General features: G+C 41.9%; 1 protein-coding gene across 1 annotated transcript in view; it reads right to left on the bottom strand.

Annotated features, from left to right (window-relative positions):
* CTTNBP2 (cortactin binding protein 2) overlaps positions 1-27857 on the bottom strand; it is a 164032-nt gene that overhangs the window by 37728 nt on the left and 98447 nt on the right. Inside the window, exons 9-12 of the mRNA XM_043463106.1 lie at positions 20534-20651; positions 10420-10695; positions 7717-7812; positions 6449-6528 (exon numbers count right to left, since the gene is read on the bottom strand). Of these exons, the coding sequence (XP_043319041.1) occupies positions 6449-6528; positions 7717-7812; positions 10420-10695; positions 20534-20651 (570 nt within the window). The remainder of the gene's footprint in view (positions 1-6448; positions 6529-7716; positions 7813-10419; positions 10696-20533; positions 20652-27857) is intronic.

The raw sequence follows: 27857 nt of genomic DNA, 5'->3' as shown, positions 1-27857 counted from the left end.
TCCTGGATGCTTGACATCCGCCAGGAGGGTCGCAACCTGAGATCAGCTCTCCAGAGGAGACATACGGCGCACCTGAGACGGTGCTCTCGCGGCACACCCGGGAAACCAAGCGGCCAGGACTGGGGAGGTGATCTGCCAAGCACCTGGTTGTCTGAGCTGCTCAGACCTGGGAAGGACACAAAACACATGCCCAGCCCACAGAGACTGAGCCAGAGCCGTGTGTGTGTGTCTCCTGAGGGTCAGCAGCGGCCTGCCGCAGGGACTCTGGGTGTGGCATAAGCCCTCGTGGAGGAGCTCGCCATTAACCCCATCATAGAGCCGCCAGAACTTACACAGGACTGGGGAATAGACTCTTGAAGGGCACAAACAGAACCTTGTGCACCAGGACCCAGGAGAAAGGAGCGGTGACCCCACAGGAGACTGACCCAGACTTGCCCGTGAGTGTCCAGGCGTCTCCAGCAGGGTCGGGGGTACTCAGTGCAGCAGTGCAGGCAGGGGACCTTTTGAAGGAGCTCACCATTATCTTCATTACCTCCACCATAGTTTGGCCTTAGGTCAAGCAACAGGGAGGGAACACAGCCCCGCCCATCAACAGAAAATGGGATTAAAGATTTACTGAACACAACCCCGCCCATCAGAATAAGACCCAGTTTCCCCCTCAGTCAGTCTCTCCTATCAGGAACCTTCCATAAGCCTCTTATCCCTATCCATCAGAGGGCAGACAGACTGAAAACCATAATCACAGAAAACTAACCAGTCTGATCACACGGAGCACAGCCTTGTCTAGCTCAATGAAACTATGAGCCATGCCCTGTAGGGCCACCCAAGATGGACAGGTCATGGTGGAGAGTTCTGACAAACCGTGGTCCACTGGAAAAGGGAAAGGCAAACCACTCCAGTATTCTTGCCTTGAGAACCCCATGAACAGCATGAACAAATGAGCTTATAGAAACCATAAAAGCCAAGATCAGATTTGGTTACTAACTTTGAATAAAGACAGGTCATTACACATGAACACAAAAGTAGTAACTTGGGTATATAACTATCTAAAAAGACGATAGATATCTCTTAGATATAATTCCCCCCTTGTCACTTGGCCTCTAGCACTCCTGAACTCTTTCTGCCCCAGATCTTTCACTTGGACCTTACCTAGTATTGTCCCTCCATGCCTTGAAAAAGATCAGGCTGAACCTGGTCATGTGCTAAAGGGGCTGATAAGCTTTTATGGGCCATGTTAAGATACATAACCATCATTTACAGCATCATTTCTATGGGACTATAGCAAATTTATTTTGGGAATATATGAAGAGTAAGTAGAATCTCCTAGTGATGAGTCTTGATGATGAGCATGGCACATACTGAACTGGACAGTCAATGTAATACTCAAGAATCATGTTCACGTAGATTCAGAGTTCTACATTTAAAAACAGGTAGCAGATAAGGGTGATCTACTCAAGTATTCTTCTAATATAGTAGTTAATCACAGTCACTGAATTATTAAATTATGGAGTTATTAATAAGCTAATAAACATTGCAAACTGGCTTACAGAAAAGTTTGAGATAATAAAAAATTCAACTATTATAATAAGTTATTAGTGATTCAAACTCAATTAAGTTAAATGCCTCCTTATTAACTCAAGGATGGAGACTTAAAATGCACTTGTATTATTGAACTATTCAGTGAAAGAACAGTATTTAAAATTAACATCTTTTAAACAAAAAAAGTCTGGTTTAAAGGTTTCACTCCATTTGGTTTTCTGCATGAGGGCTTTAATACATGCATTTTATTGACCCCATTTACACATATTGTGCTTCTCATGTGGATCAGCTGTAAAGAATCCACCTGCCAATACAGGAAACATGGGTTCAATCCCTGGGTAAGGAAGATCCCCTACAGGAGGAAATGGCAACCCACTCCACTATTCTTGCCTAGAAAAAAATCCCATGGACAGAAAAGCCTGGTGGGCTTCAGTCCACAGGGTCTCAAAGAGTAGAACACAACCAGGTAACTGAGCCCGTGCATGCGTGCTAAGTTGCTTCAATCACGTCCGACTCTTTGACACTCTATGGACTGTAGCCCTTCAGGCCCCTCTGTCCATGGGATTCTCTGGGCAAGAATACAGGAGTGGGTTGCCATTTCCTTCTCCAGGGGATCTTTCTGACCCAGGAATGGAAGACGTTTTCTTAGGTCTACTTGCACTGGCTACCTGTGTTCTTTACCACTAGCGCCACCTTGGAAGCCCTAAGCACACACACACATACAGTAAAAACTGTTTACTACAACTATGTCTTAACCAATAGATTAATATAAACTCTGATAACATGCATAAGAATGGAAGACAGCCTAGGTTCAATTCCTTAGGTGCTTCCACTTTCTCCCTGAGGATCTCGAGCAAATAGTCTTGGTCTATTCACCTTTAAAATGAGAGTAACTGGTGTAAGTAGCTGTCTCATAGAATGATTAAAGGGAACAATCTACATACTTATAACAAAGCTTGGCATATATAGGCATGCTGGTCTGGTTCCAGACCACTGCAATAAAGTATCTCAATAAAGTCAGTCACGTGACTTTTTTGGTGAATATAATATTTATGTTTATGTTTACACCATACTATTAAATGTTTACACCAAACTATTAAATAGTTTACACCAAACTATTAAATGTTTAAAAAACAATGCGCATATCCTAATCCACTGTGCCACCTGGGAAGCCCAATTAAAAAATACTTTATTGCTAAAAAATGCTAACCATCATCTGGGCCTTCAGCCAGTAGTATTGGTAGTAATATCAAAGATCATTTATCACAGATTATCAAGGGTGGAACGGATCACCAGCCCAGGTTGGATGCATGAGACAAGTGCTCAGGGCTGGTGCACTGGGAAGACCCAGAGGGATGGGATGGAGAGGCAGGTGGGAGGGGGGATTGGGATGGGGAATACATGTAAATCCATGGCTGATTCATGTCAATGTATGGCAAAAACCACTACAATATTGTGAAGTAATTAGCCTCCAACTAATAAAAATAAATGGAAAAAAAAAAAGATCACTGATCACAGATCACCATGACAAGCATAATAATGAAAAAAATTTGAAATATTGGGATAATTACCATAAGAAACAGGAAATGAGCAAATGCTGGTGGGAAAATGGCACCAATAGACTTGCTCTACACAGGACTGCCAACAAACCTTCAATTTCTTGTAAAAAAAAAAATGAAAATAAAGCAGTATCTATAAAGTGCAATAAAACAAGGTATGCCTAAAATAAATACTCAAAACTCAGGTATTACTAGGTTTCCATGTCTACTGTATAGATTGTCAACATTTCAGTTATTGTGGTGTATGTCACTGTAGCTCAAATCCTATCAGGGGCTTCCTATCATAACTGGAATAAAATTCAAAGTCACTGCCTTGGTTCTGCATGATATGGCTTCTGGTCATCTCTCAAACCTCACTGTCAGCCTAGACACATCTGTACCAGCTGTTCTTTCTGCTTCGGATACCCTCCTCAAGGCTTCTACCTCCACTTCATCTAGTTTTCTGTCTATGCATCATTATGGAAAGATCTCTCCTAATAACTCCATTCAAAAGCTCTTTCTGCCACCCCTTTCATTAGCTCTTTACCTCCTTATCTGCTCTATTTCTCTTTACACTTATAATTAGTACTGGATATCACATTACAGATGTATTTACCCATCTGCTTTTTATCTGCCCTACCTTGACTACAGTGTAAGCTTCATGAGGTCAGGGAATGCAGCTTATACATAGCTATATCCTAAGTTTCTAAAACACTGCCTGCATTTAGGAGCCTCTCAACAAATAACTGTCAAACAACTGAATTAAATAACTAATCAGGATATAAGAATGCATCACAGATGGTCAGTCTCCATAAAGGGTTTATAATCTTTTATAGAAGGAGAATGGATGAGGACACAGCAACCCACTCCAGTATTTTTGCCTGGAGAATCCCATGGACAGGGGAGCCTGGCAGGCTGCAGTCCATAGGGTCGCACAGAGTTGGACACAGCTGAAGTGACTTGGCATGCACGCACAGAAGGAGAAACAGTCACAATGGCTACGTGTTTGTTATCCTTGCCTGTTGTTGTTTAGTTGCTAAGTCGTGTCCAACTCTTTTGTGACCTCATGGACTGTAGCCCGCCAGGCTCCTCTGTCCATGGGATTTTCCAGGCAGGAATACTGAAGTCAGTTGCCATTTCTTTCTCCAGAGGATCTTCCCAACCCAGGGATCGAACCCACATATCTCCTGCATTGGCAGGCAGATTCTCTACCAACTGATCCACCAGGGTCACTTTAAATTTTAAAGTGACTGTTTATATAAAGGATAAATTTTATTATCTTCATCCAAGGGTTAATTGTTAAGAATAAAAAACTCTTCGTGTATACTCATTAAATTGAGAGCAAACCTAATAGCTATGTAAATTTAGTCTCTAGTTTGTTGGCCATCAGGAGTTAAACTATGTCTTCTGCCTTAGGAGGCACACACATAAATGTACTTGAAATACCCCATATATAATGTGACTAAGGGCTTCCCAGCTGGCTCTAGTGGTAAAAAAAAAAAAGAAAAAAGAAAAAAAAAAACAACCTGGCTGCCAATGCAAGGAGACATAAAGAGATCTGGGTTCAATCCCTTGGTCAGGAAGATCCCCTAGAGGATCATGGCAACCCACTCCAATATTCTTGCCTGGAAAATTCCATGGACAGAGGAACCTGGTGGGCTACAGTCCAAAGAGTTGCAAAGAATCAGACACAACTGAAGTGACTTAGCATGCATGCAGTATGACTAGCAGAAATTCCATTTGACTGAGCTAGTCAGTCAAGACTAATGTACAGTTGTAATCTGGTTGCATCACATTTCTAGTCATTTTACCATCTCAGCAGGTGATTGAAAAGCCCCGATTTTATCCACTGATTTTACTGACAGCCTAGACTTTCCTGAAATCCAGTTGGCCACACAACTTTAAGCTTCACTGAAGCAAAGGAGTAAGACAGCTCTCCTTCCTGTTTCTATGTAACCCTCAGGCTTTCTTTGATCCTTCACAGAGAGAGGAGCAAACAGCAAAAAAAAAAAAAAAAAAAAAAAAAAAAAAACAGAGCGAGGGGCAAGGGGTGGGGTGGGTGGAGAAAGTATCAGATTTAGAAGACACTGTGTCTCCTAAATTGTGAAGCCTTTGAATGTTTACATGCTGCTTTTAGAAAGGTCAATCCCAGTGGTAAACCTAGCTAGATCAATGGAAGGATTTTAAAAACTTCTTTCCATCAGGATCAAAGACATCAATTCAGTTAATGGAAACAACTGTGTAAAGGGTCAGATTCAAAGCCATTCTTTTTTTCTTTTTCAAGCTTTCCAAATTAAGGCAAGATGATGGTTCAATGTTTTACACCTTCAATATTAGTTTGAGATGCATCTCACATGCAGAGACATACGTGTGTGTCAGGGACTTGCATAATCCTGGCTTTATCACTCACTGGCTTGTGGTAAGTGGCTCATGGCCTTGAGCATGTTCTTACCTCTCTGCTTCTTCAGGTTCCTCATCTATAAAATGGACAGTGTTGGCTACCTCATACTGCCTGGCACATAATAAATACTGAGCAAAATGCAAAGCATTAAATCTATCCATTTTGTATCTAGAATTTGCTATTCTTTCCTGATAATCATATCCTCCTTCTTCCTTTTAATAACAGAACTACTCAGTTTTAGCTGAATGCCCGGTTGCCCAGCAAGTCCACACTCCCAGCTAGGTGTGAACATGTGTCTAATTTCTTGGGCAGGAAGGGTGTGTGCAGCTTCTCCGACAGGCAGGGACTTGCCCTCCCGGCCCTCCTCCCTCAGGCTGGACCCCGGGAGCACGAGTCGTGACCGTCTGACCAAGCCCACACATGACACCCAAGGGTGAGGAGCTTGGGAAAGAGACAGAACTGGGACCCTCAGACCCCATACCTTCTGCCTCCCTGGGTCCCTCACATATGCTGGGACTTCTGTGTTTGAGAAAATAAACTTCTGTACTGTCCAAGTTATAACTGCTTCTGTTGAAGTGGCAAACCAATACAATAACTAACGCTAGCATATTTACTCAATTTTAAATTGAGTAGGGTTTACAGCCAGGCAAAGTTCACAGCCAGGCATCTTGATAACTACAGTCATTCTCTTCCATATTAATGAGCAATTACTTGATGCAAAGTCCTTGTTAGGAAAAGACACCCTCCTCCTGCCCAAATTATAAGAGTTGGCAGGTCACGGGCGGTCTCTGGGTACCAGCAATTTCCAGGCAAGATACCAGCAGTTTTCCAGGGAGGGAGCCCTGGAAAGGTCATGAGGTCAGAGCACAGGGGGAGGGGGTGCTCACACGGCTCTCAACGTAAAACTGAGCAACCAGCTAATCCACAGTGGGGCCGGGAGTGGAAGACTCCACCTGGCAGGTCCACCTACCAGTCTGAGGTAGTTCTGCAGCATCTGAAGAGGGATCATAGACGCGTAGGTCACACTACTGAGGCAGCCCTCCTGAGGCCCTGAGAGAAGGAAACACACAGAAGGAAGGTGGGCTCTTCATGTCAACTGTCAGAATGATCAAAACCTAACAGAGCTGAATGTAAGATACAAGATGGGTACTGACGTCTGTAGGCAGAGCGGACATGCGGCCAAGAGGAACCAGTGTGGCTTTACCATCGTGAAAATGCTGTGACACCTTGGATTGGCTGAGAAACAGCTCCTGCCACGGCTCACAAGAGTTCCTCAGCTGGCCTGATCTTCCCCAGGGGGAGCCCACCCATCCCCTGTCAATCATGACCAGGGCCTTCAGATCCAGGTTCCAACACTATAGCTTGTATCTTCTCTGATTGCTGGATTCAATATTTTACTGCTTATAAGCCACGTATAACACCAATCCTCAGAAGTTTTAGCTTTGCCAGCATCAATGTACAGGTGCATTCCCAAATTCTGACCCCCGCTTCCACCCCCTTCTGTGTTCTAACACTCTCTCAACATGGCGTCCGAGCCTGAAGGAATTTTCTGGAAAGGTCTCAGGCTTTTTTTAAAAAAAAAACTTAAGTCAAACAATAAAATAAAACTTTATTAGTTGAAACTGAATTTTTAAAAGCTCCATTCCCAATCCTGGGAAATATACAATAAAATCAGTAGCCTTTTAGCATTAAGGGCTGGGAAACTGAGAATTCCTACTCACTAGCTGCACACACTCAGATAAGAACATCAATCTCTCTGAGCCTCAATTTCCTTATACATAAAATTAGGGTAAACAGAGATACCTATCTTAACTAGGCTGTTGTAAGGATTAGAGGAACTTAGACTTGTCATGTACTGTAAACAACAGGATTAAGCACATAGTAGATGCTCACTGAAGATTAGCTTGTACCATAATAATCACATTCGTCATACGCTGTACTTGACAGCAGTAAGACAATTCTCTTAACATGGTATCTGTCACTCTCTTATCAGCAGATCAGCTTTTTCCTAATGAGAAATGCAATCAGAGTTGCAGCAATCAATGATCAGAACAGACATCATCACAGGTGTCAGAAACATGGCTTTTGATTTTTCTTCTCCTTAATCAAATATCTCAAAAAAAATCTAACTACTCAGCAGTGGGAGTCACGCACGCATGGCTTGGGGACACAGGACAAAATCATGAATCATGAAATGCTCATGATGCAAACTCTCACTTCAGTTTGGAATATCCTTACCTGACAAAAGCACAGTGACCTGCTCTGCTTTATTCATTCTCATAAAGTCCCATGGGGACTGGGTGAAGCTCTGACCTGCTGACCACGGCACAGTTCCTAGTTCAAAAAAAGGTTAAAGGAAATGTCAAGAGATGCTTAAAAGGAGTTCTTCTTATAAGACTCAGTGTACACTCTCCTGCGTGAGACCCTAAAGGACTTCAGAGCTTGGACTGTCAGAGACAGAGACTATGGAAAGAGTCACACAAAGGGTTAACTCCCCAGCATAATTTTCACTGATAGTCAGTGGGAGGCCTTCAAGCTATAGGGACTGAACAAAATCTGGAGAATGCAAATATAAACAATATGTCCAGGGTGTAGTTTTTAAGAACAAAGGAAATGACACCCTTCCATGGTTCTTCCAGTGCCTGATTCACAAAGCTGGAGCACTTTGAATGAGGCAAGAGATCCTTTATAATCTGGCCCGACACCCCTTCCAACACATTTTTGGATTCACAGGCAACTTCTGGGGCTCAGAATAAATCAAACCTTTCACAGTTTGGGCTCTCTGCTTACTCTTGCTCAGAAAAAAGAGCCCCGCTTTTAAGTGTCCATTCTGGGGAAGGAGCAGTCATAAGCACTTATGTTCATCCCTTCCTTCCATAGATCAATTTCTAAATGCCTATCCTCAGCACGCCCCCAAAATGCATGTATAGCTCACCTATAACTCACTGTTTCTCTGTTGCCCTTGGTCTGTTTAATCCAGCTTAGGTTATTGATACAGTAAAGTTTCTTGTATACACACATAGTAACAGTGTTATGGAGACATATCTCCTTTTCCTGTGCTTTGCTTTTTTGCATATCACAGATATTGTTATTTACAAATTGAAGGTTCTTGACCTTGCATGGATCAAGTCTCTCAGTGCCATTTTTCCAACAGCCCATTTGCTCATTTTGTGCCTGTGTCACATTTTTGGTAATTCTCACAATATTTCAAATGTTTTCACTCTTATTATATATGTTATGGTGATCTGTGATCAGTGATCTTTGATGTTACTCTTGCAAAAAGATTATAACTTGCTGAAGGTTCAGATGATGGCAAGCACTTTTTAGCAAAAGTTCTTAATTCAGTATGTTTAGTTTTTTAGACATTGCTACTGTACACTTAATAAACTGCAGTACATTGTAAGTAATTTTTATCTGCACTGAGAAACCAAAAAATACATGTGACTTGATTTATACTGGGAAACTTTTATTGCTGTGGTCTGGAACTGAGCCTGCAGTATCCCTGAGGTATACCTGTAATCACCAATCATCAAGTGGCCACAGCCAGGTACCAAACTATAGACCTAACCCACAGAACTCAATGATTTTTTTAGATATGAAATGCTACTTGGGTGCCCCACAACTGGACAAGAATGAACACCAGAACAGACTGGCCTTTGCACCCACTGCTCACAGAAGTACATGGATCTGACAGTGGTGAACAACCACCTGCCTTCCCCCAGTTTCCGGATGGGATGGATGAGGGTTGATGATGGAGGGCCTTTTCCTTCAAAGCAGGGCTGTGCTGACTTATTGGAAGTCAGAAGAACCACAGATTCCTGGGCAGACCCACACTTTAAATAACACTGCACCTGTGGGCAAATGAGGTCCTGAGAATCATTTGACTTCTTTTCTAAGTGTACTTCTAAAATGATATAATAATTCCGTAATAATCATTTTAAGATCATAACAATCCATAAAATTAAGTTGTGAATAATCTGCTTCAAAAATGAGTGGATATTTGTTTTCAAAGTGATTTAGGGTATATGCCTGAACAGAATGAAACACTTTCTAATATAAGCTGATACATTAATCACATGCTGAAACTTGCCCTTTCCTCAATCTTGCCTCTTCTTTTGCAACATGGTGCTATTGAAAATACACAGACTTTCCTATCAGACAGACTAGGATTTGAGAATTGACTGCTTTGTTCCTTAGCTGTGTGACCTCAGGCAAGTTATCTTGTAACCAGTTATCTGTAAATGAGCCTGCTGTAAAGACTCAGTGAGGTTTGTATATAAATATAGCTCCCAGCACAGCCCTGACACCACAGGAGGTTCCCCATAGATGTCAGATCTCCTAGTTCAACAGGAAAGAGACTTACCAGGACACCTAACATTTATAGTACATACATTATGCTCACCAGAAGGCAAATCTTATCTTTTTAAGTTCTTCGGGAGTCCCACCAAACAGAAACAACCAGTTATCACCCCAACTCCTCCCAAGTGGGAGCCTTGACTACATCTTCATTAAAGTGCTCCTTCTAACTCTCGGCTTTATTGGGCCTCTCGTCTGAAGGTAAGGTGTTCATGCTCCATAGCATCCCTGGTGCAGTCCAAGTATAAACTTGGAGCTGTGTTCAGAGCTTGTGCATTAGCAAGCAGCTGCAACGTGTTTCGTTTCTTGCATGTATCAAAACAGCAAGTGCAATCACAAAGCCCTTGATGGGCTTTCATGTTCTTCACTCTCTAGGTATAATTTGAGGTGTAAAAGCATTTTTATACCAACAGGCAACATTATATAATGGCTGCATTATGAACACTCAAGGTTTTCAGCGCCAGCAGCTGCCACAAGTGAGCTTTGAATGTATTTAATCAATGAACTATGAATCAGGTTAGGGAGCCCATCAACATAAATAAACCCAGAAATTTAACTTTCCCTTCATTGCAGGACTGCTGATACCTAACGTGATGGATCGCACACTGCTTGCACTGAGGCCAATGCTGGAGTCGGTGGTGCTATTAAACGTCATGTCTTCCAGGCTCCACCATCCATCAGAAGAGATTGCTTGGAAATGGTTTGTCAGAGCTTGACTCACTGCTTTTGAAAAATCATCCCATGATGTCTGTTTGCGAATATTTAAAGCACATATTGTGTTTTCACATTCAAAGTCATCGGCACTGTAGTTGCCTGGTTCAATCTCACCCACTGAAATCCTTAAGGGTATTTTAAGAGCATCTGTTGGAAGAAAAAAAATAGGGAAAAGAAATCCTGATAGGAAGTAAACCAGCAAAAATTTTACACAAAAAAGAAACAGATATAAACATTTTGAAAACAAAGCAAAGGACAGCCATCCTTTTTAAACATTGAATGAATATTTGTTTATTGGAGTAAATTTTGGTCTCCCAATCTCTTCATAGTTTCTTTGGAATCATATTGCTTTTTATCTTTGTCTTTGGAGCTTTGGAATCATGAGCTCTTTATCTTTGTCTATTTGGCTGGTTCTACTTCCTGATTCCTTCACTTGGCAAGATTCTCATATTCTTTCAAAAAGTGTCAGAGAAAACTAGAGCCCTCTCTTGACCCTGAACTCTCAATTGCCCTTTCTCCTCACCTTCCTTGAAAACATCATGAAGAAGAGGGGTTATTGCTGAATAGGTCAGTGTGCTGAGGCAGTGGCTTCAGGCTCATACAGACCTTGGGCTTAGCCTCAGGATTACCTTCTACTAGCCATGTGTCCTTGGTAAACTGCCTTACGTGCTCTATGCCCCAATTTCTCTACAAAATGGAAGGAAGGTACAAGTGAGTTGCTATGAAGAGTAAATGAATTTGTGTTTGGAGGGGCTTTAACACACTACTTGTATAACACATTATCTGTTAACACACTATCTTACAAGAACTAGTAGGTACTTGATAAATGGCAAACAGTGCAGTAGAAGCTTTTAAAATAATCCTTCCAATCTCTCTGTGATACCAACTGAGGTATTCCCCCAGGAGGACAGCATCCCATGTACTCTGTTCTCATGAACTGAATTATATGCAAGAGCCACTTGTGTTTAGTCCTAATCTTCATCTCTGTTGAACACCAGCTATAATTAGTAAATTAAATATTCCAGATACTAAAGAGATGAGTTCCTACTTCTAGAAAATCAGGACACTTTTTAAACTGAACAAAGGAGCTGCTATAAAAGTTTTTAATGTGACATGAACGAGATGGCTAAATAAAATTAGAAAAAAAATTTAACTGTCTTGAGACAGATATTGTCATTAGTTTGCTTCATGAATATGTTCAAATCCTCAAACACTAGAAGCCACAGATGAAACATTAAAGGTGTGATCTGTTCAAGTAAGAATACATGGCACTTCGATCAGGTGAACCATATTAATATGAAGAGCTTCACCTAAAAGTTGATGAGAGAATTACTTGGTGCGTTTTAAATTAAAACAAAATGTTTAAAAATATGTTATTTTTATGATCCCATTCTTAAACTTTTCTTCTTTTTCCATTAACTGACCAACTTGTTGTTTAGTTGCTAAGTCTTATCTGACTCACTGTGACCCCAAGGACTGTAGCATGCCAGTCTCCTCTGTCCTAAACTATTTCCCAGACTTTGCTCAAATTCACGTCCATCGAGTCAGTGATGCTATCTAAACACCTCATCCTCTGCCACCGCTTTTTTTCTCCGTTTGCCTTCAATCTTTTCCAGCATCAGGCTTCTCTTGTGGCTCAGCTGGTAAAGAGTAGGCCTGCAATGAGGGAGACCTGGGTTTGATCCCTGGGTTGAGAAGATCCCCTGGAGAAGGCAAAGGCTATCCACGCCAGTATTCTGGCCTGAAGAATTTCATGGACTCTATAGTCCATGGGGTTGCAAAAAGTCAGACACAACTGAGCAACTTTCACTTTCACTTTCCCAGCATGAGGGTCTTTTTCAATGAGTCGGCACTTCCCATCAGGTGGTCAAATACTGGAGCCTCAGCTTCAGCATCAGTCCTTCCAATGAATATTCAGGGCTGATTTCCTTTAGGATTGACTGGCTTGATCTCTGGGCAGTCCAAGGGACTCTCAAGAGTCTTCCACAGCACCACAGCTGGAAAACATAAACTCTTTAACACTCAGCCTTTTTTATGGTTCAACTCTCACATCCATACATGACTTCTGGGAAAACCAGAGCTTTGATTCTATGGACAAAGTGATGTCTCTGCTTTTTAATACACTATCTAGGTTTGTCATAACTTTCCTTCCAAGGAGCAAGCATCTTTTCATGACTGCAAAAGTCACCATCTACAGTGATTTTGGAGCCCAAGAAAATAAAGTTTGTCACTGCTTCCAAAAGGACCAGATGCCATGGTCTTAGTTTTTTGAATGTTGAGTTCTAACCCAGTTTTTTCACTCTCTTCTTTCACCCTCATCAAGAAGCCCTTTAGTTCCTCTTCATCTTCTTCCATTGCCATTAGAGTTCTATCCTCTGCATATCTGAGTTTATTGATATTTCTCCTGGCACTCTCGATTCCAGCTTGTGATCCATCCAGCCCAGCATTTTTCATGATGTACTCTGCATGTGTACATGCTAAGGTGCTTCAGTTTTGTCTGACTCTTTGTAACTGCATGGACTGTAGCCTGCCAGGCTCCCCTGTCCATGGGATTCTCCAGGCAAGAACACTAGAGTGGGTTGCCATGCCCTCTTCCAGAGATCAAACCCCTATCTCTTATGTCTTTTGCATTGGCAGGCATTAGTGCTGCCTGGGAAGCCCAGTACTGTGAACAGACGTTAAATAAGCAGGGTGACAATATATAGCCTTGATGTACTCCCTTCCCAATTTTGAACCAGTCAACTATTCTGTGTCCGGTTGTAACTGATGCTTCTTGACCTCCATACCGGTTTCTCAGCAGACAGGTAAGGGAGTCTGGTACTGCCCTCTCTTTAAGAAGTTTTAACAAACTGTTGGGATCCACATAGTCAAAGACTTAACATACTCAATGAAGCAGAAATAGATGCTTTTTCAGGAATTCCCTTGCTTTTTCTATGATCCAAAGGATACTGGCAATTTGGTCTCTGGTTCCTCTGCCTTTTCTAAATCCAGCTTATACATCTGGAAATTCTTGGTTCACATACTGTTGAAGCCTTGAAGAATTTTGAGCATAACCTTGCAAACATGCAAAATGAGGGCAACTGTACAGTAGTTTGAATATCTTTGGCATTCATTGCTCTTCTCTGGGATTGGAATGAAAATTAACCTTTTCCAGTCCTATGGCCACTGCTGAGTTTTCCAAATTTGTTGACATATTGAATGCAGCACTTCAACAGCATCACTTTTTAGGATTTTAAATAGCTCAACTGGAATTCCTTCACCTCTATTAGCTTTGTTCGTAGTAATGCTTTGTAAGGCCCACTTGATTTCACACTCCAGGATGTCTGGCTCTACGTGAGCTACCACACCATCGTGGTTATCCAGGTCATTAAGACCTTTCTTGTACAGTTCTTCAGTGTATTCTTGCCACCTCTTCCTAATCTCTTCTGCTTCTGTTAGGTCCTTACCATTTCTGTCTTTTATTCATGCACCATCCTCACATGGAATGTTCCCTTGATATTTCCAAGTTTCTTGAAGTGATCTCTGGTATTTCCCATTCTATTGTTTACTTCTTTGCACTGTTCATTTATGAAGGGCTTCTTATCGTTACTTGCTATTCTCTGGAACTCTTTATTCAGTTGGGTATATCTTTCCTTTTCTCCTTTGCCTTTCACTTCTCTTCTTTTCTCAGCTATCTGTAAAGCCTCCTCAGACAACCACTTTGCCATCCTGCATTTCTTTTTCTTTGGTATGGTTTTGATCACTACCTCTTGTACAATGTTATGTTAGTTCTTCTGACACTCCGTCTATCAGATCTACTCCTTTGAAGCTAGTCATCACCATCATTGTGTAATCATAAGGGATTTGACTTAGGTCATACCTGAATGGCCTAATGGTTTTCCCTACTTTCTTCAATTTAAGCCTGAGTTTTGCAATAAGGAGCCCATGATCTGAGCCATAGGCAGCTCCAGGTCTTGTTTTTCTGCTGACTATATAGAGTTTCTCCATCTTGGTCTGCAAAGAACATAACCAATCTGATATGGGTATTGATCACCTGATGATGTCCACATATAGTCATCTCTTGGGTTGTTGGAAAATGGTATTTGCTATGACTAGTGTGTTCTCTTGAGAGAAGTCTATTAGCCTTTGCCCTGCTTCTTTATTTTGTACTGAGGCCAAACTTGCCTGTTATTCTGTGTCTCTCTTGACTTCCTACTTTTGCATTCAAATCCCCTATGATGAAAAGACATCTTTTTTTTGGTGTTAGTTCTAGAAAGTCCTGTAAGTCTTCACAGAAGCATTCAACTTCAGCTTCTTCTGCACCAGTGGTTGGCACATTGACTTGGATTACTGTGATGCTGAATGGTTTGCTTTGGAAATGAACCAGAATCATTCTATCGTTTTTGAGATTGCAACTAAGTATTGCATATTGGACTCTATGAGGGCTATTCCATTTCTTCTAAGTGATTCTTGCCCACAGTAGTAGATACAATGGTCATCTGAAGTAAATTTGCCCATTCTTGTCCATTTTAGTTCACTGATTCCTAAGATGTTGATGTTCAATCTTGTCATCTCCTGCTTGACCACATCCAATTTACCTTGATTCATGGACCTAACATTCCAGGTTCCTATGCAATATTGTTCTTTAGTGCATCAGACTTTACTTTCACCACCAGACATATCCACTACTGAGCATTATTTCTGCTTTGGCCCAGACATTTCATTCTTTCTGGACCTATTAGTAATTGCCCTCTGCTCTTCCTCAGTAGCATATTGGACACCTTCTGACACAGAAGGCTCATCTTCTGGTGTTACATCTGTTTGCCTCTTCATACTGTTGATTGGGTTCTCTTGCCAAAAAATACTGGAGTGGGTTGCCACTTCTTCCTTCAGTGGACCACATTTTATCATAATTCTTCACTATGACCCATTTGTCTTGGGAGGCCCTGCATGGCAAGGCTCATGGCTTCATTGAGTTATACAAGCCCTTTTACCACAAGAAGGCTGTGATCCATGAAGGGGAAATGACCAACTACTAGATTTTATTTTCAGTCTTCATGTTACTCAACAGCTTCCAGCATAACTGATCTCTCTGCTCTTCAATACACTCCTCAAGGATTTCCTCACACCTCACTGGTCACCCTCTAATGTTGTTCCTTTGCTGGTCCCTTCCCTTTTTGCAGACTTCTTAATAATAGAGTCTGGCAAGACTCATTTATTTCTCTTATTTTTTCTATCTGTGTTCACTGCCTTCATAACCTAATCTAGTTCCATGACTTTAAAAACTATCTCTAGACTGCTGACTCTCAGATTTGTAAATCCAGCTCATACCCATCTTCAGAATTCTTGCTGATCCAATACCTCCTACAGAGACACCCTAACGGACATCTCAAATTCATAATTCAAAATGTAACTTCGGATCTTTGTCGACAAAATCAGCCTCACCCACAGCCTTCCCCTTGACATCTGAGGGCAACGCTATCCTGACAGTTGTTCAGGCTGAAAATCTTGGGAGTTATCCATAAATCCCCTCTCTCATACTTCACAGTCAGCCATTAGGAAGTTCTGTTGGCTTATCTTTAGCTATATCCAGAACCCATATGTCCTTATCTACTACGATCCTGAACTGAGAAGTCATTACTGGCCACATTAGGCCTGGGACTTCCTAGTTGATTTTTGACAAAGCAATCAGAGACACCATTTCAGTGTACACCATTCTTATTAGGGACATTGCCAGGATTGGCTTTTACAATTAGTATGAGATTCCTTTGATTTTATCTTTTCTTGGTAACCATTTAAACAATTTTTTTGGAATATAGTTGATTTACAATGTTGTGTTAGTTTGAAGCTCACTTATGTCTAATAAGTTGATAAAAGCAAATTTTAACATGAAATAGCTAACAAGTACCTTTTTTAATAGGGTAGGAATGCTTATAATGTTCCTAAATTTAAAAATGACAAAACTTCTTTTAAAAAAATGTACATCAGGTCCTGTCACTCCTATGCTCAAACACTGAAATAGCTACCTTAAGTCCCCAAAATGGCTCTACCCTCCTCTCCTCCTGTAAGTTCTTTGACCTGTCTTCCTACTTCCTTCCCTCACTCATTCCAACCCTGTCATTCGGCCCTGAGTGCCGTTCCTCACCCTGGGTGCCGTTCCTCAAACACACAGATAGGCTCCTACTTGTTAGGGCTTCAGTCCACTTGATGCTCTGCCTGGAAAGTTCTTACCTGAGAGATCCTCATAGCTACCCCTTCCTCACCTCCAAGTGTTTGCTTTAATGTCTTGGTGGTGAGGCTACCCTGCCTATCATTTTAAAAACTGAAACCCAATCTCTCACTCCCCATCCCTCTTAGTCTTTTATGTAGCACATATTACCATCTCACATACTATATAATGAATCATTTCTTATGTTTATTGTTCATTTTCTGTCTCAATGTTAGAATGTAAGCTCAAGACCACTACTGAGACAGCTGGCTGACTGGATGGGGTGAGTGATATCCTGACATAAGAGGTCGTACTATTTCATCTGATCTAGCACTCCACGTCGGTAGGTGCCTAATATGCTACTGGAGATCAGTGGAAAAATAACTTCAGAAAGAATGAAGGGATGGAGCCAAAGCAAAAACAACACCCAGTTGTGGATGTGACTGGTGATAGAAGCAAGGTCTGATGCTGTAAAGAGCAATATTGCATAGGAACCTGGAATATTAGGTCCATGAATCAAGGCAAATTGGAAGTGGTCAAACAGGAGATGTCAAGAGTGAATGTTGACATTCTAGGAATCAGCAAACTAAAATGGACTGGAATGGGTGAATTTAACTCAGATGACCATTATATCTACTACTGTGGACAGGAATCCCTTAGAAGAAATGGAGTAGTCATCATAGTCAACAAAAGAATCCAAAATGCAGTACTTGGATGCAATCTCAAAAACGACAGAATGATCTCTGTTCGTTTCCAAGGCAAAGCATTCAATATATCGGTAATCCAAGTCTATGCCCCGATTAGTAATGCTGAAGAAGCTGAAGTTGAATGGTTCTATGAAGATCTACAAGACTTTTTAGAACTAACACTCAAAAAAGATGTTCTTTTCATTATAGGGGACTGGAATGCAAAAGTAGGAAGTCAAGAAACACCTGGAGTAACAGGCAAATTTGGCCTTGGAGTACAGAATGAAACAGGGCAAAGGCTAATAGAATTTTGCCAAGAGAACGCAGTGGTCATAGGAAACACCCTCTTCCACCAACACAAGAGAAGACTCTACACATGGACATCACCAGATGGTCAACAGCGAGATCAGATTGATTATATTCTTTGCAGCCAAAGATGGAGAAGCTCTATCCAATCAGTAAAAACAAGACCAGGAGCAGACTGTGGCTCAGATCATGAATTCCTTATTGCCAAATTCAGACTTAAATTGAAGAAAGTGTGGGAAACCACTGGATCATTCAGGTATGACCTAAATCAAATCCCTTATGACTATACACTGGAAGTGAGAAATAGATTTATAGGACTAGATCTGATAGAGTGCCTGATGAACTATGGACAGAGGTTTGTGACACTGTACAGGAGACAGGGATCAAGACCATCACCAAGAAAAAGAAATGCAAAAAAGCAAAATGGCTGTCTGGGGAGGCCTTATAAATAGCTGTGAAAAGAAGAGAAGCGAAAAGCAAAGGAGAAAAGGAAAGATATACCCATCTGAATGGAGAGTTCCAAAGAATAGCAAGGAGAGATAAGAAAGTCTTTCTCAGTGATCAATGCAAAGAAATAGAGGAAAACAACAGAATGGGAAAGACTAGAGATCTCTTCAAGAAAATTAGAGATACCAAGGGAACATTTCATGCAAAGATGGGCTCAATAAAGGACAGAAATGGTTTGGACCTGACAGAAGAAGAAGATATTAAGAAGAGGTGGCAAGAATACACAAAAGAAATGTACAAAAAAGATCTTCACGACCCAGATAATCATGATGGTGTGATCACTCATCTAGAGCCAGACATCCTGGAATGTGAAGTGAAGTATCACTATGAACAAAGCTAGTGGGGGTGACTGAATCCCAGTTGAGCTATTTCAAATCCTAAAAGATGATGCTGTGAAAGTGCTGCACTCAGTATCCCAGCAAATTTGGAAAACTCAGCAGTGGCCACAGGACTGGAAAAGGTCTGTTTTCATTCTAATCCAAAAGAAAGGTAATGCCAAAGAAAGCTCAAACTACCACCCAATTGCACTCATCTCATATGCTAGTAAAGTAATGCTCAAAATTCTCCAAGCCAGGCTTCAACAATACATGAACCATGAACTTCCAGATGTTCAATCTGACTTTAGAAAAGACAGAGGAACCAGAGATCAAACTGCCAACATCTGCTGGATCATCGAAAAAGCGAGAGAGTTCTAGAAAAACATCTACTTCTGCTTTATTGACTATGCCAATGCCTTTGACTGTGTGGATCACAATAAACTGTGGAAAATTCTTCAAGAGATGGGAATACCAGACCACCTGACCTGCCTCTTGAGAAACCTGTATGCAGGTCAGGAAGCAACAGTTAGAACTGCACATGGAACAACAGACTGGTTCCAAATAGGAAAAAGGAGTACGTCAAGGCTGTATATTGTCACCCTGCTTATTTAACTTCTATGCAGAGTACATCATGAGAAATGCTGGGCTGGAAGAAGCACAAGCTGGAATCAAGATCGCCGGGAGAAATATAAATAACCTGATATGCAGATGACAACACCCTTATGGCAGAAAGTGAAGAAGAACTAAAGAGCCTCTTGATGAAAGTGAAAAAGGAGAGTGAAAAGGTTGGCTTAAAGCTCAACATTCAGAAAACTAAGATCATGGCATCTTATCCCATTACTTCATGGCAAATAGATGGGGAAACAGTGGAAACAGTGACTGACTATTTTTCTGGGCTCCAAGATCACTGCAGATGGTGACTGTAGCCATGAAATTAAAAGAGGCTTGCTCCTTGGAAGGAAAGTTATGAGCAACCTAGATAGCATATTAAAAAGCAGAGACATTAATTACTTTGCCAACAAAGTTCTGTCTAGTCAAGGCTATGGTTTTCCAGTAGTCATGTATGGATGTGAGAGTTGGACTACAAAGAAAGCTGAGTGCAGAAGAATTGATGCTTTTGAACTGTGGTGTTGGAGAAGACTCTTGAGAGTCCCTTGGACTGCAAGCAGATCCAAACAGTCCATCCTAAAGGAGATCAGTCCTGGGTGTTCATTGGAACGACTGATGCTGAAGCTGAAACTCCAATACTTTGGCCACCTGATGCAAAGAGCAGACTTATTTGAAAAGACCCTGAATCTGGGAAAGATTGAGGGCAGGAGGAGAAGGGGACGACAGAGGATGAGATGCTTGGATGGCATCACTGACTCAATGGACATGAGTTTGGGTAGGGTCCAGGAGTTGGTGATGGACAGGGAGGCCTGGTGTGCTGCAGTTCATGGAGTTGCAAAGAGTCGGACACGACTGAGTGACTGAACTGAACTGAGCACTCCATACTCACACACCCGCAAGTGAAACTACCACAGTATGTGCTGAGAAGCATATACTCTTACAGCTGTAATGGAACCAAATGGTTATCTTCCTAGACAGGCAGGCAACCAGATATTGAGAGATAACTGACTTGCCTACCTTCACACAGTCAGCTGAAGCAAACTACTTGGCCATGATTTAGCCTTTTTTTTTTTTGTACCTTCCTAGTCTCATATCTAGAAAGATAATCTAAGTCAGAAGAAAAAAAGCAATGATTATTAAATATTGTCCAAGGTCAAAGACGAGAAAGACCTAGCATTGTTTCAATAATTCTGTAAAAGCCATTCTACATGGAAAAATAAAAGTATCCCATTTATAACCAGTGTTTCTATAGCAGCTCGTGTTCAAAGGAAGTTAAAAAGAGAATGAGAAAACTGAAGCTGCCTCAGTATCTTTCCCACAGCCCCGGAGGCTGTGGATGCAGGAAGAGAAACGCAGCTGCACAGCGCACTCACTCAGATTCTCCAGCAGGTGCTTGCAGTCATCAGTAGCAACATCGTGTGCGGTCCGATTACACTTATCTCTTCTTTCCGGCTCCAGCCCTCCGTGCCTACACAAGACTTCTAGGCAGTTCTGCAAAGACAAGAATCCATTACCTCCTGTCCAAATGAATCAACTCAAGTGAAAACTCCAAGGGAAGATTCAGTGGCCTGTAGCAAGCCACTCAGGAATTCTCAATCAGAAAGCTTATTTCTTTTCCAACAACCCAAATATACAGATTAATCTAAACGCTGTTTCCAAGCGAAAAGCAAAGAGGACTTCATTTACATGTGATTCACAGGATCAAAACACTGCTGCTCTTTGAACAGCCTCTTAGGTTTCAAGAGAAAAAACTGGCTTCCTAATCACTCAGTTTGCAGTGCCATTAAGGAAAAAAGCCTTGGGCAGACAGTATCCTTTCATGGTAATCTGGAAATACAAAGACTCCTGCTACAACCAAATGCCCAGCACTGTCTTCTAGACCAGGTATTGTCTTCCCGGTCATAAAGGTGCAGGGCTCCAATTCTGTCCCAGAGTCCCTGTAAGCACAAATATATTTTTGATCTTATGCTGTCTTATTTTTTACCTGAAAATTCTATGTAAACACCACATTGACTGAGGTTTAGAAAAACACTCTCAGTAGACATGGAAGTCACGTGCCCTGGCTTTTTCAGTTTCTCCTGTGTTGCTCCAGGGAGCCTCCACTCAAAAGGTATTTCTAGCCTTTGAAGTGAAGGGTCTTGGTTTTCCAAAATTTTTCACTTCAAAGTGGTAGACAGACAATATATATATCCGCAAACATTTTCAAATAAGTGCAAAGCAGGATACCACATTGGGATATTTATCAAGGAGCTCTGCTATTTCAACTTCTACTACTTCCTGATTTGTCTACTGATTTCCCATCAAAGTAAGCACAAAACGAAATAAACCAGAAACCATGAAAAGGAACTAACAACCAAAACAAGCACTGTTCTTTTCATCACTTCCCTACACGTACACACACACACACACACACACAGGCTCTGGGCTGACTTTTGCTCCTGACAACACAGTAAACTAGGCAGTCTGAACACCTTTCCCTAATCTTGCTGTAAGACACTTTTTTTGTTTTATAAAATATGTTTTCCTTACTGATGTATAATATCTATGTAGAAAAGTACATAAATAAGTGTGAAGCTTGCAGAATTATCACAAAGTGAACATACTTGTGGGAGGAGTACTCTGGAAGCCCCCTTAATGTTCCATCTCAACCACTAATTCCTCCTTTCTCCTCACAAAGGCAGCTACTATTATGATTTCTAAGATCAGAAGTCCACTTAGCCTGTTTTAAGAGTTTTATATAAATGGAACCATATTACAGGTAACTTTTATATCTGGCTTCTTTTCATTCACCATAATGCTATAAAATTCATCCATGTATTAGGAATAGTTATAAGTCAATTCATCCTATTTTAAAATTACTGTGTGTCACATGGATATACCACAGTTCTACTCTTGTTGGTGGGCATTTGGGTGCTGCTACGGACATTCTGGTATGCGCCCTTTGGCAGACACAGGTACACATTTCTGTTGGGTACACACACAGAGTTGGTCCACTGGGGCACAGGGTATGCACATGTTCCGTATCAGTGTACACTGCAAAGAGCTTTCAAAAGTGGCTATACCAAACTCCACTCCCACCAGGAGTATGTCTGAGTTCCAGTTGCTTCCTATTGCCTCTCAAACATATTTTAAATGCAGTCATAGTCCACGAGGAAATACAAGGAATGCATAAAGGTCAGAAAGAAAAAGAGTAAGCTGAGACCACCAAGCAAGCGAAACGTGAAAAGGAAGCCAGGGCTGATGTAAGGGCAAAGCAACACAGGGGCTCTTTCTGGGTGCTGAGGGTGGGAGACAAGGCCTTGGTGCCTGCATAACGGAGAAGCTGAGCCCAAGGGCCTCTGAATAAAGAAAATCTGTTTGCCTGCAAAGGGACTAACTGACAGGACTTATCACTGCTGCTGCTGAGGCTGGAGGGATCTCCTCTAACAATCAAAGCCTGGCTTTCATAGGTCTGGGGTTCAAGTTTTAAAAAATCACTAAGCTAAGAAATGAACTAAAAACTAAGCCAAATACATAAATAACAGTTTTTATCCCATTGATATTACTAATTTGTACAAAATCAGTAAATGCAAGAGAGTTAATGAAACTGACTCAAATGAAAGATTCAAGCAGAATGCAATCTGAGCACTAAACTTCATGAATTCCTAGATGATAAGGGACAGAAATAATACATTACACAAGTTAGTACTTGTAGCAAAAGCAGGTTAGAGGCAAAACAGACCTGGGGTCTTATCCTGCCAATATAAATGATTTTTATCTGACTCTTGGTAAATCATTTAACATTTTTCTGCTTCAGTTTCCTTATCTGTGTCTCATATATCTATATTTTATAAGGTTATTAGGTGACTTAAATGAAAAGATAGGTAATTTATATTCTTGGCACATAAAGCACTGTCAATATTTATTAGCTTGCTGTATTTGTTACAATCAACATAATCATCACTAATTAAAAAACATCAGGTAAGTGGTGAGGAATTATAGCACATCAACAAATGTCATAATTCTAGGTGATGTTAGCTCAAATTAGAAACAGAAATGATAAAAGATGCAACCAAAATTTGCAAGATGCAAGTCCACCTACAAGGTGGGTTGTGTTTAATTATTATAGTCAGGCAGATCAGCAGGGAATCATCTAAGCAGTGGCTTCCTCTACAAGGAAGCACAGAATGTCAGAAAGATCGCAGGATAAGGTGTATCCAAAACGGGCCACAACTGTGAGTTTCAGAGCACTCTGCTGGGCTCCATGGGGAACACAAAGAAGATGAAAACTTTACCTAACCGACACTTAACAATAGCAGCTACAATAACTATTCAAGCACATAGTAAGCGCCAGGCACCGCTACAACACTGCACATGTATTTAGTGCTCATCAAACCTCACACGTTATGAGACAGGTACTACGCACCTGGGTGCCAGGAGCTGTGTTAAGACCCCAGGGTTGTGACGATGAATAAGGTCACAGTTCTGTTTCTCTGGCAGAAACGTGACATATTGTCAAGAGTCATGAAGAAAACATGCAGGGAAGGGGGCCTATGGAAGTGAGGGGCAAAGTTTTACTCAGAAGAAGAGGAGGAAGTGGGAAAGGTAGAGAAAAAATCTAAGCTCTCTCGTTGATGGGTGGGATCTGAGTGAAGAGAACAAATGCTGTGATGCCAACTGCTGTTTCTGGACACGGATTCTCAGGGGACCTAAACTGGGCAGGCTGTTCCAAGGGACGCAGAGCAAGTAGTCCAGATGAATAAATCTAAGTCAAAGTGTTATTAACCACAACACAGATACATGTCTCTATCGAGCAGAGACTTTAAAAGACAGGGGGCTTTGGTTTCAGCTTCTATTTCCACTCACATCCCAATCACCAGAACTTAGTAGGCAGCCATGGTCATCTTCCAGGAAGCTGGAAAATGCAGTCTTTATTTGGGGTTGAACTCTGAGAGGTTCGTTATTGTAGAATAGGGGAGAAGGGATGTTTAGGGTCAATGAACCACCTCTGTCAGTGGACTTTAAGAGCTGAGAAGAAAGGTACCAGGGCCAGGGAGACTCAGGAGAACACCCAAGTCCAAAGAGCTAGAGATAAGATCCAGGTCAGGACAGGAAACTGAGAGACGAGCTTGGGCAGAGGGAGTGGGAGGGAATTCAGTCCGCAAATGCACAGGTAAGGTCCAGCACACATGTCAGAAACGACCTTGGGATGTGGCTGTGCCCGCTGTTGGGCAGAGCAGGGGAGATGGAGAAACAACATGATGGGTAACAACAGCTGAGGAAGCAGAGAGATTCAGGGGGGAGATGAAGATGGCTGGAATTAGCCATGGAGGGCTGAGGGAGAGGGAGCATGGACTCTTTTCAGGAGACATAAGGATACGTCTGGGTAGACAAGTGCCATGATCAACTCAGTTCTGAAAACCAATTAGTGAGTTTGGAAGACATACTGAAAAACAAAGTGACAAAAAGAAGAGCAGTTAAGAAAGAACTGTCATAAAATTTACTCATTTACTCACTGATTCAACAAACATTTAGTACTCGTGGGCCAGAGACTGCTGAGCACGATATATACAATGATGAAAAGTGATTTTTTTGGAGGCAGTGGAGAGGGAAGGAGGTATATAAATAATTCCAGTAAAGAACAAGCTCCCTAAGTGAAGTGTGAAGAGGTACCCTGGGAGCAATGAACTCCTGGAAGCCAAGACCTAAGCTGAGATGTTTTCCAGGCAGGGAGGGGTCAGGACAGAAGGGGCCATTTGGGGTAATGGGAACAGCCGATGCAAAGACAGGGAGAGGAGCAGCACAGGGTGTCTGCAGGGTTAGAGCCGAGAGCGCAGGGGAGGAGGGACCAGGAGTGTGCTGGTGCGAAGAGGCTGAGGCCGGAGCTGGAAGGGGCCTGTCTGTCACGCACAGGGCTGGCACTCACCCTAGAAGTGGCAGAAAGATCAGTTATCCTTGGAAAGATGAAGGGTAAACTACACGACCAGCTCCCCACTTAGAAAGGTCCCTCTCAAAGCCGCACAAGGGAGGAGGTGAGACTGGGGATGGGAAGACCACTGCAGCCTATGCAAGTCCAGCCAGCCTGTGACGAGGGCTCCCCGAGGGAGATCCTGGAATGTGTTTAAAAACACAGCCTCCTCTTTGTACACGTACTCATTTATAAAGGAATAAAATCTAGAACTGTATCCATCATTTGAACTCAGTAACTTAGGAAGATGGAGCAAGAGACACAAATGTCCGATGATGTTACTGGATTAAGAGAGGAGGAACAGAGATGCGTTATAAACACAGAAGTCTGGGGACGCATGCTCATGGAGGTGTTTGGTGGAAATGAATGTGAATATGGACATCAATAGGGCTTCCCTGATGGCTCAGCGGTAAAGAAGCCACCTGCAATGCATGAGACTTGCAGGAGATATGGGTTCAACCCCTGGTCAGGAAGATTCCCTGGAGAAGGAAATGGCAACCCACTCCAATATTCTTGCCTGGGAAATCCCATGGACAGAGGAGCCTGGCGGGCTACAGTCCATGGGGTCGTGAAGAGCTGGACACAACTGAGTTACTGAACACCACCACCACCAGATAGATAGATAGCAATGGCCGCCGATAGGGTTACCGGACGAATGTCTAAACTGAGACACTTTTAGGAGTAAAAGGGGGCACTGTTAATGGTTCCATTGGGATGATGGGCATCCACAAGGACTGTCTTGGGCCAACTGGGGTATCAAGGAGATGCCCTGTAAATTGTGGGCTTCGTACACAGGATCTTCCTGAAAGGACTGAGGGCATGAATAAGTGGGCTAGAGAGAGGATTTTGGAACCTCTATAGATTATATTCTGGGGACCAGTAAGATCATTCAAGGGGGAAAGTATAGAGTGAGAGGAGAAAAAGGGTCAAACTAGATCCATGAAAGGTGTCAGTGGAAAGCACTGCAAAGTGCAGATCTTCGGTGAGGGGTGGGAGCACAACTCTGATTGGCCAAGTTTATGTGAGAATTTAGGATCCTGTCAGTGAGTCATTGGTGGTTAAATTAAGCAAGTGTACAACACTCTGCACTGGACATTCTGTAATGAGGTTTTAAAAAAGAGCCTTTCCTTTGTCTACACACAGTTGAGTCAATCTGGCCTTTTAAAAAATAATCTTACAAAAATTAAGGAAAAAATAGTCAAGGAGAATTAAAAACACAAAAAGTAAAAGAATCCAAAGAATGGATTTCTATTTACCACGATTAGCATCTAGTCCCAAAGATCTGGTCCAACCTCACAAGTTATCCTGTCTTTGTCTTTTCTAGCCAGGTACCCAACTCTCTGTGACAAGAATTTTAGGGGCTCCTATCATTTTTTTTTTCTTCTTTGTAGGCATGACCTAGGGAGAGAAAATCTACATCGTAGGGCTTTATGTGGGCCTCTGCACTTAAGATACACACCTGATGTAGACCATCTAGTTAGGGCTGATGCTAGAATGTGGGAGGAAATGCCTGGGATTCACCTGGTTAAGAGCTAAAAAGGCATCAGTCAGTCCACAATCCCAGAACAATGCAAGAACAGCATAAAGACGGCAACAAGAGGACCACTGCCTGACCAGAGGACCACAGGCCTGCTTAGGGATGACCTCTAGGATGGTGGAAAATAAATGACTGGAAAGCAGATAAAAAGCCAGGTGGGAGATCTGGGCTTGGGAAGAGTTATTGCAGAAGCCACAGTTAAAGTTGAAAGACTGGATAAATTCTTTAAAATAGGACTAGGCAGCTAGGTTGGCTTGGGAGTTGCCTAGGGTTAAAAAATAAAAGAGAAAAACAGAAAAACAAAACAAAACAAAAAAAGAAAAAGCCTGATCATCAAATTCAGAAGGGAAGCAAGGAAGGGGCAGTGTTGTGGAAGCCAAGGAGAGGTTTGCATTAGAATCAACATGTTAAACAACCCAGAAAGACTGAGTAAGAACAGGAGTGATAGGAAGCCTTCAGCTTTGGCAATATGTAAACTAGAATTATAATCTACTCCTGTACTCACAACATGCACAGTCCCTCAAATAAAGAACCTGTTGTATGAGAGCCTGGACAACCAGATGCTCAAATCCAGACACTCTCCCTAATCTATTTCTGCTGCAGGAACTTGATGTGTCAAAGTTCTCATGACAGAACACAGAGTTTCACTAAGAAACTCTTCTATCTACTCACACTGAGTGATAAAAACAAGTTTATCCTCAGTGACGAGTTCAGCTGTGGAGTAGTCACAGACCAGATTTAGAGACAGCTACTCTGGTTACCAAAGACCAAGTGGTGATTTGCATAAATTGCTTAGTCATTGGGAAAAAGACCAAGAACTAAGTGGAAAAAGGACTGACTGAGGAACCTGATCTTCTATGAATTGACCTTGGGGAATTAGTTACGCTATTTCCCAAAACTTAAACTTTTTCATCTGCAAGGCAAGGGGGTTGGAATAGATGAGCTATGTGATTTCAAGCTCCAAAATCCCACATTTGTCAATTGAAAAACATGTGGAAACTCAAGTGATCTTCTTGGGTAACAATGGTACTACTACCTTATGTAGGTCAGACACGTGTATGCTATGGCAGAAAAAAAAATACATCTTTTAAGCACTACTTGTGGTCAGTGTAGAATCTCTTCACCCACACAATGATTAACTCAGGATTGTAATGTATTTTTTCTGAAAACTAGTCTTAGCAACTTAGTTGTGAATAGATTACCTCTCTGGAGA

This window comes from Cervus canadensis, chromosome 3, assembly GCF_019320065.1.
Source record: "Cervus canadensis isolate Bull #8, Minnesota chromosome 3, ASM1932006v1, whole genome shotgun sequence".
Lineage (NCBI taxonomy): Eukaryota > Metazoa > Chordata > Mammalia > Artiodactyla > Cervidae > Cervus > Cervus canadensis.
The sequence above is the reverse complement of the archived record's forward strand: the minus strand, read 5'-3'. Positions and strand labels throughout refer to the sequence as shown.